The sequence below is a fragment of the Brassica napus genome, chromosome A9, assembly GCF_020379485.1.
Source record: "Brassica napus cultivar Da-Ae chromosome A9, Da-Ae, whole genome shotgun sequence".
NCBI classification, from domain to species: Eukaryota; Viridiplantae; Streptophyta; class Magnoliopsida; order Brassicales; family Brassicaceae; genus Brassica; species Brassica napus.
In genome coordinates this window covers 11,507,842-11,524,019 of record NC_063442.1, presented here as the reverse complement: position 1 = coordinate 11,524,019, position 16,178 = coordinate 11,507,842, and the positions used below count along the sequence as shown (strand labels likewise).

The 16,178-nt window shown below is 35.0% G+C and overlaps 4 protein-coding genes across 4 annotated transcripts; 3 read left to right on the top strand and 1 right to left on the bottom strand.

The window, feature by feature from the left end:
- The first annotated feature begins 2,941 nt into the window (after positions 1-2,941).
- On the top strand, positions 2,942-4,557 carry LOC106450231 (cytosolic sulfotransferase 18). The gene has a single exon (XM_013891880.3). The coding sequence runs from the start codon at positions 3,369-3,371 to the stop codon at positions 4,395-4,397; it is 1,029 nt and encodes a 342-aa protein (XP_013747334.2). The 5' UTR covers positions 2,942-3,368; the 3' UTR covers positions 4,398-4,557.
- Positions 4,558-4,920: 363 nt separating this feature from the next.
- On the top strand, positions 4,921-5,989 carry LOC125578043. Its single transcript, XM_048740321.1, has 6 exons — positions 4,921-4,983; positions 5,080-5,084; positions 5,162-5,353; positions 5,431-5,551; positions 5,683-5,856; positions 5,942-5,989. Exons 1-6 carry the CDS (start codon positions 4,921-4,923, stop codon positions 5,987-5,989), a joined length of 603 nt encoding a protein of 200 aa, XP_048596278.1.
- On the top strand, positions 5,231-13,671 carry LOC106450232 (heme oxygenase 4, chloroplastic). The gene is made up of 7 exons (XM_048739910.1): positions 5,231-5,353; positions 5,431-5,551; positions 5,633-5,856; positions 5,942-7,463; positions 11,703-11,929; positions 12,028-12,135; positions 12,221-13,671. The coding sequence occupies exons 4-7, from the start codon at positions 7,031-7,033 to the stop codon at positions 12,320-12,322; spliced, it is 870 nt and encodes a 289-aa protein (XP_048595867.1). The 5' UTR covers positions 5,231-5,353; positions 5,431-5,551; positions 5,633-5,856; positions 5,942-7,030; the 3' UTR covers positions 12,323-13,671.
- LOC106447361 (glutamyl-tRNA reductase 1, chloroplastic-like) lies at positions 13,360-16,068 on the bottom strand. The gene is made up of 3 exons (XM_013889266.3): positions 15,463-16,068; positions 15,130-15,371; positions 13,360-14,761 (listed from the first exon to the last, which is right to left on the bottom strand). Exons 1-3 carry the CDS (start codon positions 15,692-15,694, stop codon positions 13,637-13,639), a joined length of 1,599 nt encoding a protein of 532 aa, XP_013744720.2. The 5' UTR covers positions 15,695-16,068; the 3' UTR covers positions 13,360-13,636.
- Positions 16,069-16,178: the final 110 nt, after the last annotated feature.

Here is a 16,178-nt window from a genome sequence, read left to right as displayed (position 1 = left end):
CAGTCAGACGTGAATCTTCATAAGGTAGGTAGAATTGCCGGCTGTAGAATCACCTTGTAATATTTCTCATAGTTTATAATAACATAATTAACCGTCGACAAAAAAAATGGTGAGATTATAAACAAATCATTAGGTAAATGAAAATTATGACAGCTTAATTAAATGTGTCGTTTTGTTAGGGAATATTTCTTTACTAGTTTCAAATAATTACAATAATATTGTTTTAAATTAAATAGCAGTTGTACTGCTGTAAATAATCAAAGAAACATGGGGACTTATAAAAAAATGTCTCATGTTTTGATAGGCCAGTAGTTAGAGATATGTATTGTATTTGATTTTATAGTGTAACCAACTCTTTTAATGAATGTTTAGCAGTCTTTTCTAACTTTTTGCAATAAGAAACTGTAATCCTCCTATACATTAAAAGAGAAGTCATTTTAGTGATTTCTGCTGACATGGCATTAATATAGAGCTTCTCAGAAAAATTGTTATAATTCTGTTGGTCGATTTTTTTGAATTTTATTTTTCATTTATTTTAATCAATCGTTGTAGACAAACCCAAAACTGTTGTCGATTTCGTTAAGCCCATATATAGCTAGACAATAATAATTATCGATTTAGTTTAGCTTTGGGTACCCGTTCGGGTTCGGGTCGGGTATTTCGAATTTTTGGGTATTTTGGTATAGAGGTGTAGAACCCGTTCGGGTATTTCTGTACTTCGGGTCGGGTTTGGGTATTTTTAGTTCGGATTCGGTTATTTTGGATTGGGTTTGGATATTTAGATTTTGAAAAAAAAAATTAAAATTTTCACTTCTCAAGTTTCTTATATTTAAAAATATAACTTTCAGTTAACTAATTTTTTATTTTTAATAGATTGAATGGTTAATAGATTTGGACAAAACATTTTAAAACTAAAAAGACATTAATTTAGTTATTTTTTAAAAAATTTTGGATGTAACTTTTTGTTAATTTTTGGAATAAAAAACTTGACATGCATTTTAAGTGAGTAGCAAATCATTTTTTTCCGTAATTGTATGTATATCATATGAACTTAAAGTAAGTGTAGTATCATTATAAATATTTTATATAAAATGAGAGATGTAAACTAGAAATATAAGGTTAATTATACATATGTTCGGTTATCTTCGGATATCCATTCGGGTTCGGGTATTATTCGTTCGGGTTCGGGTATCCAATCTCTCCTTATTCAATACCCGTTCGGGTATTTTGCTACTTCGATTCGGATTTCAGTTCGGGTTTTTCGGATCGGGTTCGGGTGCCACTTTGGATATCGGGTAAAGTGCCCACCCTTGCTAATTAGGTTGTTTGTTTTTAATAACTTACCTTTCTAATATGAATTACTTGCGCAAGTTGAAATCATTAAATATGCAAATAACTTATTGACAAAATTTGTTTTTATTAACTTACCTTTCTAATATGGATTACTTGCGCAAGTTGAAATCATTAAATATGCAAATCACTTATTCACAATATGGATTACTTGCGCAAGTTGAAATCATTAAATTTTATCGATTTAGTTTACCCTTGGGCAAGATTTAGAATTTAGACAAATATTAAAAACTTTTCTTATTATTCAAACGGTAAACTTGCGCATGTTGATATCATATTTATTACATTGCTTACAAAATATTTTAATGTTTCTAATTAGGTTGTTTGTTTTTAATAAATTACCTTTTTAATATAGATTACTTGCGCAAGTTAAAATCATATCATATTCAAATCATTTTTTGACAATATACATTTAATATCTTTCTTTAAACGATTTCATTATTTATTGTGCAAAATATTGTGCGTCATTAATATGAGAAATAAATCGACTGTATATATATAGGAGACGCCCATAGTCTTAAAATACAAACATTCTCTTTTCATTCTTTAAAGTATTATTCACAAATCTCTCCTCTCATACTATTAAGGTATTACGACGATTCTGCTTGTGTGCTAAGAAAAATGTGTTTAGACGCAAAGGTTCCTCATCTTTAGAACCCTGAACTCAACTCTTTGTGTCTTGTCTCCAAAAATCATGACTGATCTATTTTTTTCATGTGTTGAATACTGGTAACGACAATATGGTCTTCTTTTTTTTATATGTAGACCAGGTCGTGAGAGTGATAGTGATCCAGGAGACCTTGAACATGCTGAGAAGCTTCGCCAAGTTAAAGCAGTTCTTGAAGAGGTTCTTTAGTACTTTCTCTTTTTTTGTTGAATATAGTCCGGGGAAAGTATTACATAGTTACATTTTGTAATACTATCTTATATCATTTTTTTTGTTGAATATACTATTTTATAAGTAAGCTAGCATTATGCATTTTTTATTTAATTCATGAGGTCATTTTCTCACAGCAGAGAACCTTTTGGAATGGCGCAGGGAGGAAATTTCTCAGGAATATACATGAAGGTTCAACTGAAGCCGCTGAAGTGGGATGGTGAAGGCGAAGAAGAAAGACCTGTAGAGGCCCTTATGATTCTTAAATACGGCGGTGTTCTAACTCATGCTTGTAGAAAACATGTGTTTACATACTCTACCATTTAATTTGTCATTGTTATATATATATATATATATATGTTTTCCAAATATGGAAGAATTGTTTAACTTATTGATGTTTGCTTCATCTGCATGCAGACAGAAGAGCTTGGTAGATATAATTTTTTGTAGGTTTCTAATTGAATTTGCTTTCTTTATCGAGAAATGTACTTCATAATTTATATTTTTTATGGATAATATTTTGATTTTTATTATATTTTCTTTTAATATATCTACATAAATGTTTGTTTATTATTTATGGAAAAATAATATTATTCACCTAAAATAAAGAATTATGACACATATACAATACAATTCTAATTAATGATAATATAAAATCTGTTACTTATAAAACTATACACTCTTTATTCCATTTTTTGAATGAAAGTATCTTCGTAAACACATAAAATATTTTGTGACGTTGCAATTATACATACACACAATATCTGCCTCTTCATACTGACGTTATTGTATTCCCTCTCGTGAGGTGCAGACCGAAAAGGAACACAGGGTGCGGGCCGGTCATGTTCTTATGCCCGCACAGGTTGCAGACCGGTCACCTAGTAACCTGGTTTAATCAAACAGGCTTTGATTCCTTTAATTAATTATTAACCTTTAAAAACAAATGTATATACCCATGTTTATTTATTGTGTAGTGTGTGTCTGGTCTGCTGCAGACCTAATTATACAAATAGATACAAATAGACCAAAGCTATAATCAACGCTGTCATCACCTCTTCTCCAGCTTGTCGCTAGAAACTCTCCTAAAAATTATCACCTCCTCTTCTGATATTTGTCCTCAAATCAGCATTATTTATCTCCAATGGGGTTATTAACTGTAACCGACACTACCTTACCCAACCAGGAAGAGACCGTGACAGAGTCAACAGAGTTCGAGAGGAATCAAAAACGGTACCAAGAACTCATCGCTACCTTTCCTCACGAGAAAGGCTGGAGACCAAAAAATCCCTTGATCCAGTACGGTGGTCACTGGCTAATGCAGCCTCGCGCTGAAGGATGCATGTACGCGCAAGAGTTCTTCCAAGCACGACCTAGTGACTTACTCCTCTGTAGCTACCCAAAGACAGGTACCACTTGGCTCAAAGCCCTCACTTTTGCTATCCGCAACCGATCTCATTTCAACGATTCCACAAACCCTCTCTTAAAACGTAATCCTCACGAGCTTGTTCCTTATATTGAGATCGAATTCGCTTTCTTCCCTCACATTGATGTTATCAATAACAAAGAGAACACTCTGTTTGCCACTCATCTCCCGCACGGATTATTACCCGAGTCGGTTTCAAGATCTAGTTGTAAAATGGTTTACATCTGGAGAGACCCTAAAGACACTTTCATCTCCATGTGGATTTTCTATAAGAAGCAAAAGACACAGGATGGCCCTCTCAATAGTCTTGAGGAGTCTTTTGATATGTTCTGTCGAGGTTTATCTAGCAACGGTCCTTATCTAGATCATGTCTTGACGTACTGGAAAGCTTACCAAGAGAATCCAGATCAAATCTTTTTCCTCAAGTATGAGAAGATGAGAGCTGATCCTTTGCTGTATGTGAAGAGACTGGCTGAGTTTATGGGTTATGGATTCACAGCTGAGGAAGAGAAGGAAGGGATTGTTGATAAAGTTGTGAATCTTTGTAGTTTCGATACGTTGAAGAATCTTGAACCCAACCAAGGGGAGAAGAATATGGAGAACCGTCCTTCTAGTTTTGCGAATAGTGCGTTTTTTAGGAAGGGTGAGATCGGAGATTGGCAAAACTACCTGACTCGGGAGATGGCAGCTCGAATCGATGGATTGATGGTAGAGAAATTGAAGGGCTCCGGTTTGCTTGAATGGTAAGTAACCGGTTCTTGTTCCGAGTGGTGATGATGGGATCCATTATATGTTTCTTATACAACAGAAGTTGGCTCCTTTTTCATTTTAATTCCACGTGTTAAGTTAAGAATAAATCTTGTTTCTCGTTTTGATTCGCTATGTGTGAATCTGAATTTGCTGCTTAGATTGTCCTCAACCTTCCGCTTTGATAATGCTTATTCCTTTTGTTGGTGTATCCCTGTATGCTTTTTTTATAGACTCTTAATTTTACGAGTCAGGGTTTTTAGACCATCTGCAACGGGGGATTATAATGAATCCTTAACACATACTCCTAAGCAGTTAGGATTAGAATAATAATATAACACCTAAATAAGCTAAGGAGGAGTCCGTAATTAAGGATTAAAATCAGTCGGTCCTTGTTGACGTGGAATCTCCGTTCAAGCCTGACGTCTTCAAAGGCAAGGTAGCTCTCATCACCGGAGGCGGATCCAGAATCAGTTTCGAGATCTCTTCTCAGTTCGGCAAACATGGAGCTACCGTCGCCATCATGGGACGCAGGAAACAAGTCCTCGACGCCGCCGTCTCTGATTTCCGATCTCTCGGGATTCAGGTAACTTTTCAGAGAGGATTTTCGTTTTTGATTTGGGATTGAAAAGTATTCGATTGCTTGTTGAATTGGCTCAAACTTGTCTCTGCTTGTTGTCAGATTAGGTTTGTGACGCAAAACTCCCTTTTGAGTATAACTCTTTTAATTATCTAATGCCTTCTCTGTTACTTCATTGATTCAGATGTAAAAAGCCTATTTTCACCGCATCTCAACTTGAGCAAATAGCTGAAATCCTTGTTTGGCTGCTCTTAGATCGTGGTCTTCAAGGTCTCTCGCTTCTCCTACAAGAGAGCTTGATATCTGTTAATGAATCCTTCAAAGAGGAAGAATGGGTTTCAAGCTGCAAAAACATAGCAAACTCTCTTGCTTCCAGGTTCGAACCTCCTTTTTTACTTGTAGCCATTATTACCCTTGTGCCGTTTGTCTTATCTGGTTTTGATTCATTTGCAGAGTGCCTCGAGACATGAACTGTTTGAGGATAGTGGAATCCGTAGCAGGTGTTGATGCTCGAAGCAAGCATTTGAGAAGTACCATCGCTAATCAAATGCTTGTTGTTTTACTTGAACATAAGGTAAGCTATCTACCAATTCAAAGCAAATTAAGTCTCTGAGTCAATGCGTTTATACACAGTACTCTGGTCTTTGATTCTCAGGAGAGCGACGAGAATTTGATGAGCTCGCTCTGATGTCTATCAATCTGAAGGAGAAGAGTTGCAACCTCTTCAGAAAGTACATGATGTTGGTTTTGTCAGAGAACTGGCTATTGTCAAGTAAGTTGGTTGAGGAAAAGCCAGTACTGAGAGACATGTGGGCTGTGTTTCTCAGAAACTGTTTTTGTCAGATCAATAGCACCGATCTTCGGCCTTTTGCATCAAAAGTGAGTAGAAAAATAAATAAATAACACTTGTCTTCTTTTGCTTTGATCCTAGTCTTTAATCTTTGTTTTGTGGTTATTGACACAGGTTCGTACCAAAGCGTCATATCTTCTTCAAGGATGCAGAAGCGATTGAAGTGGTAAACCTGAAACGTTAGCAGCTAGTCTCCAAAGTGAAATTTAGTTATAAATAAAATTTTAAATTTTTCATGTTTTTTAATTTAATTTTTTTTAAGCTAAAGACTCCAAATAGGAAAACACCATTGGACATACTATTTTGATTAGAATCCTTAACTATTCTAAAAAAAAAAAATTAGTTTAATAATCATAAGGACTCCAATGGTGGTAACACCATTGGAGATGCTCTTACACTCCAAGTGTAAACCCTGAGCCACTAAGCGAGGAGCAAAAATCTGATAAAATAATAAATATGTTTTTTTTTGTAAAAAATTAAATGATAAATATGTTTTTTTTTTTTTTGTAAACTTGGTAAATATGTTACTGACTAATATCAAATATTTGATCAAAATCCCAATAATAAAGATGTAGACAGATTCAGAAATATTTATTAAAATTTGACCTAGAAAATACTACATTTTTAGGTGGGACTTCTGACCAAGTCACGTGCCCAAAACAATTGTTTCAAAACTCTCTTATCAAACTTTTATCACTTGATCAACTCCCTCTTTTGCATGGAGTAATTGTTTCCATGCAACAAAGACAGTTATCGTGCCGCAGTCAAGGGTTTTGCTTTCTAGAAACATATATACACGCATTCATCAGGCCACCAAAAGAAATCATCGTTTCGATTTTTTCTTATTCGATCTATTGATTTATACGTTAAAAGTTAACTTAAGTTTTCATTTTACTGGTCATTTTTTTCCAGATATTGAACGTGCTTTATACACCAGACTCAGTTCTCTATTATCTTATAAATTGTCGAAAACCGCACTCTAATACAAAGCTGTCTTCGTAAGCCATTGACTAGATCTATAGTCTTTTTTTTTTGGTCAACTAGATATAGAAAGTCTATTATTCAAGACTTAATGAAAGACTATACCTTTATATAAACTTAAGATTTAATGCAGGAGTAGTACATATATACAAACAACTCCTCTGGCTTTCTCCTACAACCCCTAATTTCGGATCTCAATTTTGATTTGTGTATTGTAAACTCATGACTACAGTAAGATTTACTGTAACTTTCCGCTTCCCTGCGAGTCCAAGACTCGACTGCGAGAGCTATGCTGGTCTGAAAGCTAGGACGGCGAGGGTTAGCTATCCCCTAACCATAGCCACTCGTCGACACCATCTTGTCCAAATAGCAAACGAAGATCGGACTTTGGTGGTGAGAGCTGCAGCTGGGGAGATACCTAACAAAAGGTACCCAGGAGAACCGAAGGGGTTTGTAGAGGAGATGAGGTCCGTAGCGATGAAAATGCACCCGAGAACCCAGTCAAAAGAAGGAAAAAGAGAGTCCACAGCTCCCCAAGACAGTCCTGTGGCGACGTGGGAGTTCACAGTGGAAGGGTACTTGAAGTTTCTCGTGGAAAATAAACTTGTGTTCGACACTCTTGAAGGGATTATTCACGACTCTACCGTCCCAACTTGTGAGTTTTCTAGTCAGTTTCCTTCTTATAAATTGAAATATTGGTAAGTTTTATAGCTATTTTTAAAACATGTTTCACTCTTTCAGATCTGGTTCAATTGTAATCGTTTTCAGCTTGGACATAATTAAGAGTAGGCATGGACATTTTACTTTGACTCAAAAATTTAAACTAGATCAATCTAAAAAAAATTAGCTTGGATCGGCTTTGGGTATATACATTTCAACCAATTGGTTATTTTTATTTAGATCTGCGGATAGTTCCAAATCCTATCCAAAATCCGATTGGAACCCGAATAGTTCAAACATTTTATATGTATTAGGTAATTTTGGTATTACATATATTTTTGAATTTTGGATTCAAATTTTCAAATTAGATTTTGGATCTTTATATGTTTTTATAGGTATTTTGGTATTTTGGTAATCTTGGGTATTTAATCAACTTTTTGGGGTTCATGTACTTTTCGGATCTTTGCGTATAGTTCAGCTACTTTGGGTACGTAATACCCAAACTATAACTAAAAGTTTTGGGGGGTAATTGGCGGTTCTAAAAGCTTAGATCTGAAAAGATAAGAATCAAATCTGAAATTGACCAAAAATTTACAAATACCTATATGGATCCAGATCTTTAAGAATGGAAGGATCCGGATTTGATGGGAATCGATCTGCACCTAAATAAAAAAAACCAGAATGCACATGCTTGGCCTAATTAAGAAAATAGTTTTAAGTTTTGAGACACCTTGGTTTGAGACATATCTTCGATAGTAAGTTTTAGGTTATAAGTTTCAAAAAAAGTTTATAGCGTATAAGTGAAGCGATCATTTAAATTATTATTATACATATTAAATAACAAGGTGTGCGCAAACTAAATTTAAAAAAAAAAAAGAACCAAATCTATATCTATATATAAAGTAGATTTTTTTCTTTTCTTATGACACGTAAAAAATAGTTTATTTACACTCCGTCCTCGTATTTTTTTTTATATTTTAGGTTCTTTGTTGAGATTAGTGCAATTTGATCCTATACTTTCTAATTGTGCATGATTTAATATTTCTCGCACTAACCATCATCATTGAAGTTTGATAATCTATTTTATTGGTCATTAAACATTTAAAATATATTTATTTTATTTATTCACAACTAAAAATAACATAATTTTTACTATTTTATTATTTTTATAACTATCTGTTATTTTATTTACAAATTATATATTTATTTTACTATTAAAAATCATAAAACAACCAAACTAAAAAGAAGCAATTAGAGCACTACACATAATTTAAATCAAAAACCTCAATAATTACAGAGAAAAATAAAATATCATGGGAACACTAACTAAATAAAAGTTCAAAGATGAAAGGATTGAAAATCAAAGACTAACTTATCTCACCTGACATAGAGTGTCTTGAGCAAAACAAGTAGATGTCAGAAAAACTTATAAATATACCAATCTTAAACAAAGTAATTTTTCAAATACAAATGAACGCGATCAAAACACCAAAGCAAAGAACAAAGACGAAGCCCAAAGTCACACGAAACAGAAAGACACATGCCTAAAGCACCGGAAGCACAACCACCAGCTAAGATATAAGAAGCACCTTACAAACTAAACAAACACATACAAGACACTCATATGCTAGCGAAGAACCACAAAGCTCTGGATAGAAGCGACCAAAGCTCTAAAAGACTAACTACGCTTACCTATACCAAGGGAAGCAAGGGACGAAGAGAAATAACCTAAAAAGGGAGAATGGAAGCCAACAACTGAGAAACAAAAGCCTAAGCTTGAGACCAGAAACAACCTTACAAGATCACATACCATACACAGAGGAAAAATATATTCAAACATGGCGTGGAAAAAATGGCGAAAGGGAGAACCACCAGAGACACAAGCATTGATGAAATCTGTAACGAGATGAGAGAACAAAGAGGGAATGTGAGAAAAAAAGAAATCAGCAAACTGTTGAGCCGTCCTCGAGTTATGAAAAAAGCATATGAATCAGAACACCAAAAACCAGATCTTGAAAACCAAGACAAGCATGGACGATCGAGCTGACGTAACAAATTAGGCGACCACCTCCATGGAGGTGGTCGACAGGGTTCATAACTACTCATCTTACTACATGACATTTATATTCACCTGTTTGGTTGGACTTCTATTGAATTGAGAGTCGAATACCTTTTCATTCCTTCCGCAAGTTTGTATCTTAGAAGAATCATCCCTTGTCTTTTGCCCGCGGGTGAGCTTCTGTTTTCTATTCTTATTCTCTCAGCAGGAAGACCATAGATTAGGAGAACCACTAGAACCGCTGCAATCCCAGTTGCCAGTTGACTCAACAAATAGTGTTATTTAGAGCAGTTACACAGCCCCTCTCGAAGAAAGAAGGTTTCATTCAGTCTCATAAAGCAAGCACCTCTTTAACGCAAGACGCATGCAGCTAATTAACGTAGTCAACTTATAGTTCATCTTCTTCGACATGTATCTTCTTTTTTTCTGAGAGAAATCAAAGCAAGACCCCCCTTACTTGATTCATAGGAGATTAACGGGTGTGATCGCTTTCTATTAATCAACAACTTTTATGCGAAAAACAAGAAAAGGAAAACTGCAGCTCTGCGACATAACTAGTCTTTCAGAACTGGAAGAACGAATTGACTCGACAAGGAAACCAAATCAAAAGGCGGCAAGACAACGAAGAGGAAGACAACATCAAAGACGACTAAACTTTGATCTAATCCAAGGAAATGTAGTTCCTAACATCAGTCAAAATCTAAGGAAGAAGAAGAACACCCAATATTGACCGGAACAGCTTACAATGCTGTGAAAAACAACCGCAACTGGAAATTCATAAACTCGTTCTAAAACAAACACCAGATAATCACACATGAGAAGAAGGCGAAGAAGAACAACAACATGAGATGAGTCTTTTTCCGGTGATGATAAGAAGCTCTTCACACCATAAAGGTAAACGATACATATAGATGATGATGGCCCAAGGTTGGAAGAGAGCAAAAAACATGTTAAGATAATAATGTTCAAACATATGAAAGAAAAAATATAATTTTGACGCATAAACCGTTAATCTTAAAAGCAATAGATGCCTAAATGCAAAGTTATTGAAATTCAATATGATTTACATCAAAGGTTCACTTCACCATTAACAAATACTACAATACACACAACAATACATTACTGAAAAAATACATAATTTATTGACATATCACCCACTACCATATAAAAAAATAAAAATATTAAATAATGTTCTTAACAAAACAAATAAAGACAACCACATAACATCAAAAAATCATATTTAACAACAAAAAAATAATATATGCACGCCCCTAATAATTAATAAAGAAAAGTAACTTAAAATACCACACAAATTTTGATTCTACATCACAACATATGTAAATCTTTTAAACTAGCAAAAATCAACGTGTGAAAATTTGTATATATATATATATATATATATAAAATAAAAACTACTTACAAAATGCAAAATTATATTTGGATTTATCAATTACAATACACGGCTTAGTTTTCCTCCATTTGAAAAGCATTTTAGACGGTTTCAGAATATTTTAAAATGTTTTCTAGTTTCTGCACCAATACTTGAATTTCTTCTATTTGTGAGAGCCCTATGTTAAACTGATTCTTTTAGATTGATACTACATATTTAGGTGATTATTCTGTATTCTTGCATGGATATAAATATTTACAAATAACTAAATCATAATAATTAGCTAGTATTCTATTTATTTATAATTTTTTTCTGAATTGATATATAGTTAATTATCATTAAATATTTTCAGTTTTGTTTTTAAAACTTTTTTTTGTAATATTGCTTATATTTCTATTTGAAAAATATAATATGGTACGTAGTGTATATATATATTCAAAGGAGTTATTAGAGAATTTGTTCAACAGTAACATAATAAATTAAAACAAAGCATGCATCATTCATGTCATACTGAATATGATAAATTAGTTAGAATAATATTTCAAGTTTTAACTCAAGTAGTCGTAGTTGTTGATAGAATATTTTCACACTAATAAACTTTTGTATTCTATGCTACATAAATATTGCATGTCAGGAAATTTAGTTATTTAAAAAAAAAAAAATCTTATGCTTTCGCATTACGTACGTCATGGTTATGTATTAGATTAGAAATGTATACCAGTATGCAAAAAGTTTGTCCTCTTTCTTGTGTAATCCTGTCAAATTCTGTGTCTTTTCGTGTGTAGATGCTGCATTCAAAAACACAGGATTGGAAAGGGCAAATAATTTGGCCAAAGATTTGGAGTGGTTCAAGGAACAAGGTTACGAGCTTCCTGAGCCAAAGGCTCATTGTAAAACATATTCTCTGTATCTAAAGGATATAGCAGAGAATGATCCACCAGCATTCATCTGTCATTTCTACAACATCTACTTCGGACATAGCGCTGGTGGTGGTCGAATGATTGGGTCAAAGGTAATAAAAAAACACTATTCACTAAATACTCACTAGGAACTTCTTTTTTTTTTTTTTTTGAAAAAAGGCTTATCACTAGGAACTTCTTTTAAAAACAGGTATCTGAGAGGATACTCGACAATAAAAAACTCGAATTCTATAAATGGGACGGCGACATTTCCGAATTGTTGACGAACCTGAGTGAAGAATTGAACAAAGTCTCTGAGGTATAGAACATACCATTACTGTAAAGAAAGAAATTAAATATAATATGGTAGATTTCTTAAGCATATTTTATGTTTGCATTGGTAGTTGTGGACGAGAGAAGAGAAGAATCATTGTTTAGAAGAGACAGAGAAAGCGTTCAAGTGTTATGGGCACCTTCTTCGTTCCTTGGTCTCCCCTGATTTGTAATGACCCTGCGGTGGCAATACAAGTAGGTGGGAAGGCCATCAAGAGTGAAAATTAAATTAGAAATAATTGGACTAAGTCTCCATTCACATATTTTCTTTATTGCATAATAATATATGAAGTCTATGTTGTGGTTACCAAAATATGGGAACCTGACTTCCTTGGTTGTTTCTTTTACATTTCCAAATTTGTTGCAACTAATTAAAGTTCCATCATTTTATCATTTGTACTAGTACAACTTTAATGATAGTCAAAAACTAGTCGATAAAAAAATTCTAATTTAATAGAGTAGATAGATACAAAATGTTAAATTAAAAGACAGAATACATAAGGATTATAGACTGAAACGATACTTATAAAGGCAATTCTCTCAAATAGACATTTTTTAATTTTTGTCATAAAAATAACATTCAAAAAAGAAAAATAGCCAAAATAGTTCTTTTTTATTTTTGAAAATTTTTAATATTTATTTTTTTGTTTTGTAAAAATTTGAAACTCTATTCTCAAAATTATACTTTTAACTCTAAATCTTAAGTCTAAATTAGTTAAGCCTAAAGTTTAAATGTATTTTTACTCTTTAATAAAATTTCTTTTAGTCATTAATTTCTCCTCACGTGAATTTGGAAACTCAAACTCGATGAAGTAAAAAGATACTCCCTCTGTTCTTTAATATTATATATTCTAGAAAAAAAAATTGTTTTAAAAAGATCTATTTTTTATATTTTCAAGACATGTTTTATTAACTAATTGTAAATTTCAAAAAAACTTAATTGCATTTACTGAATTGTTATTGGCTTAAAATTATAAAACGAAGATAAACACAAAAAAATATGCAAATTTAATGTGTTTTATTAAAATGTGTGAAAAATCTAGAATATGTAACATTAAGAAACAGAGAGAGTAAGAAATACCAAATCAAAGATTTGTCAAAAAAAAAGGCAACATAACATTGCTGGCATTGGTGTTTGCGTCAACAGAGATGCTTTGGCAGACGAAATCAACCAACATAAATAACAGATTAAATTAGTATTGCCAAAAAATAAACGAAAGGAAAAAACACATTTCTCTATACTGCATGAACCAAAGTTTATACATTTTACACATGAGTAAACGGTACATGGATCAATACCGTTACACTCAAGAGTCTATGAAGCACAAAACATGCCACAAAACTCACTTATCTTCACAACACATCGACGATATATAATGTTAGCTGAAGAAACAGTCTCTTGTACACAAATTAAGTGAATCATATAGATCCCCAGCTTAAGGTGTAATCTTTGTATGTCAAAAGAGATGGAACATCTTTCTTATGTTTTACTTTTGTTGTCCCGATGTCATGGCCTTTAGCTTCTCCTCCAAAATGTCCTTCTCCAGACCGTACATTCTGTTCAAAGCATGCATGTTCTCAAGGGTCTCGCTCAGCGTTCTACTGTCACTCCCATCACATCTCAAATGCTGCATTGGACCATGCAAGAATCTGTTCACAATACCTCTGCTCAAGTCATCAACCGCTCTCGTCGTTTTCTTGTTGATGTCATCTCCCATTTTGGACATGCACTTCTCCAGCTCAGCCATTCTGATTCTCTCTGCATACGCTCTCAACTTCTTGATCGTAGGAACAGTCTCTAACGAGTCCCTCCATGCTTCAAACTGGTTTGATTCCTCTGCTATTATGGTCTGAGCTTCCATAGCTTTCCTCAACCTGTCTTCTTTATTAGCAGCAACCACTTCCTTGAGGTCGTCCACATTGTAAACCCGCGCGGTTTCCACTTCATTGACGCAAGACCCGACGTTTCTCGGAACAGAGATGTCAACAAAAAGCCTCACCCCTCCGATCTCTGGACAAGCTGGAGGGAGAGTCTCTACATCCTCCTTCAAGAACAAGGGCGTCTCAGAGGCTGTGCTTGTGAAAACAACATCCGCCTCAGCAGCAGAAGCTAGCATCTCATCAAGAGGTCGGTACACAACCTCAACACCAGGGATCTCCTCACGGATAGCTATAACTCTCTCTTCGCTTCTGTTAACCACCACCATTCTCGTGCACCCTTTCGCTACCAAATGCTTTATCACAAGCTTCCCCATCTTCCCCGCACCGATGATCAGCATCCTAGCGGAGGCGTGCGAAGATTCCGGAAGCTTCATCAGAGCAAGCTCGACAGCTGCTGAGCTAACGGACACAGCTCCAGCGGCGATGTTTGTCTCCGTTCTGACACGCTTCCCGACGGTTATGGCGTGTTTGAACAGCCCGCTGATGTTCCTCCCGAAGCCGTTCACTCCTTGGCCGACTTTAACAACTTGTTTCACCTGCGCAAGGATCTGACCTTCTCCTAGGACGAGAGAGTCAAGACCAGCTGAGACTTCGAATATATGCTGCGTCGCGTCCTTGTTGTAGAGCAGGAAACGGTGCTGACAAATCTCCGAAACAGGTATTCCACTTGTCTGAAAAAAGACACAGCATTTATCAACACTTGATACTGATCGTAACACAGCTAAGATAATATATGGCTCCAAATGATAACACCGCACCACTCTTGGGTCTGAATGGCAACATGCGGGATGGTGCCGTCGTAATAGTAACAAAAACATATAGATACAGTATATGTAGATATTTTTTTACTACTAACTGGTGCGGTTTGTAAACATTCGGAGTTTTACTAGTATATATATCTATACGATTTTGTTACAATTAGAACTGGACCGCAATTGTTCTGCACGTACCATATAACTTCAATTCTTATTTGTGTTCGGTTAACAAAGACAACTCCAATGTGCCATATAAAGCGGTAGGGGAGTAAAAAGAGGCACACCTTTGACATCCATTCAGTGACTTCTTTGACTCCACGGTGCTGAGACAGAGCCAAAACATAAATCTCCATACGGTTACAGGTACTGAGTACAGCAGCCTCTTCGATATGGTTCAAACCGCACAGTTCAGCAATAGCTCGTGGCCACTCAGCTTCAGGGATAGCGAGCTTCTCACGCATCTCAACGGGAGCTGTGTGAATGCTTAGTCCAATCACCACAATACTGCTCCTTTCCTTTGTATATCCTAATAAACAAAAAAACAGAGACTTAGAACAAGAAACTTAATGACAAAACCGATGAACGGTCGTTTTCAGACCAAAACATAAACGTCTTACTGTCAGCTGCAGAGTTCTTGAGTTGTTCGAGAGCTGAGATGTTTGCGGCATTAGGTGCGGATTCAGAAGCAGAAAGCTCGCAACGAGCTCTCTGGATCAGACCACGTCTGCTTCTGTTGTTGTTACTCGGAAGAGCACGAACACCAATGAGACCAAAAGGAGTCTCGAGCTTATGGTGGTTGAGTACAGTCTCGAGCTTTGGGCAAGCAACGAAGGCACTCGAGACAGCCATATCGCTTCTCCCAGATCAGGAATCGAGCAAGCAGAGAGGGATGGGGTGCGATGTGGGGAGAAGGAGATCGTTGGGAATATGATTGAAAAGGTGAGTTTGGGTCGGGTCAAACCGGTTTGGTACAAGTTGGGTTGAAATTGGAGGTTCTGATTGGATGGAAATCTTAAAGTGGAAATGGAGAGATTTTGATTGGAGGGTGGAGAACACGTTTTATCCACACTCGTTCTTGATTTGGTGGCATTTGTCATTCCACGGCAACTTTTTTTTTTTTTTTAGTTTGTTATTTTCTTATTAGACTTGTGACTCTTATGAGACAGCGTATGTTTAAAACATTTTACCTGTTTTTATGAAGAAATAAATTGACTTTTTTAATTAAAAAGAAACTGAAATATAATGTGTGCATACAAATGATCCGGATATCTGAAAGGAATCTAACGTAGATTTCAGATAAACCATATGAAGGAGAAAATGAATATTTCCACAT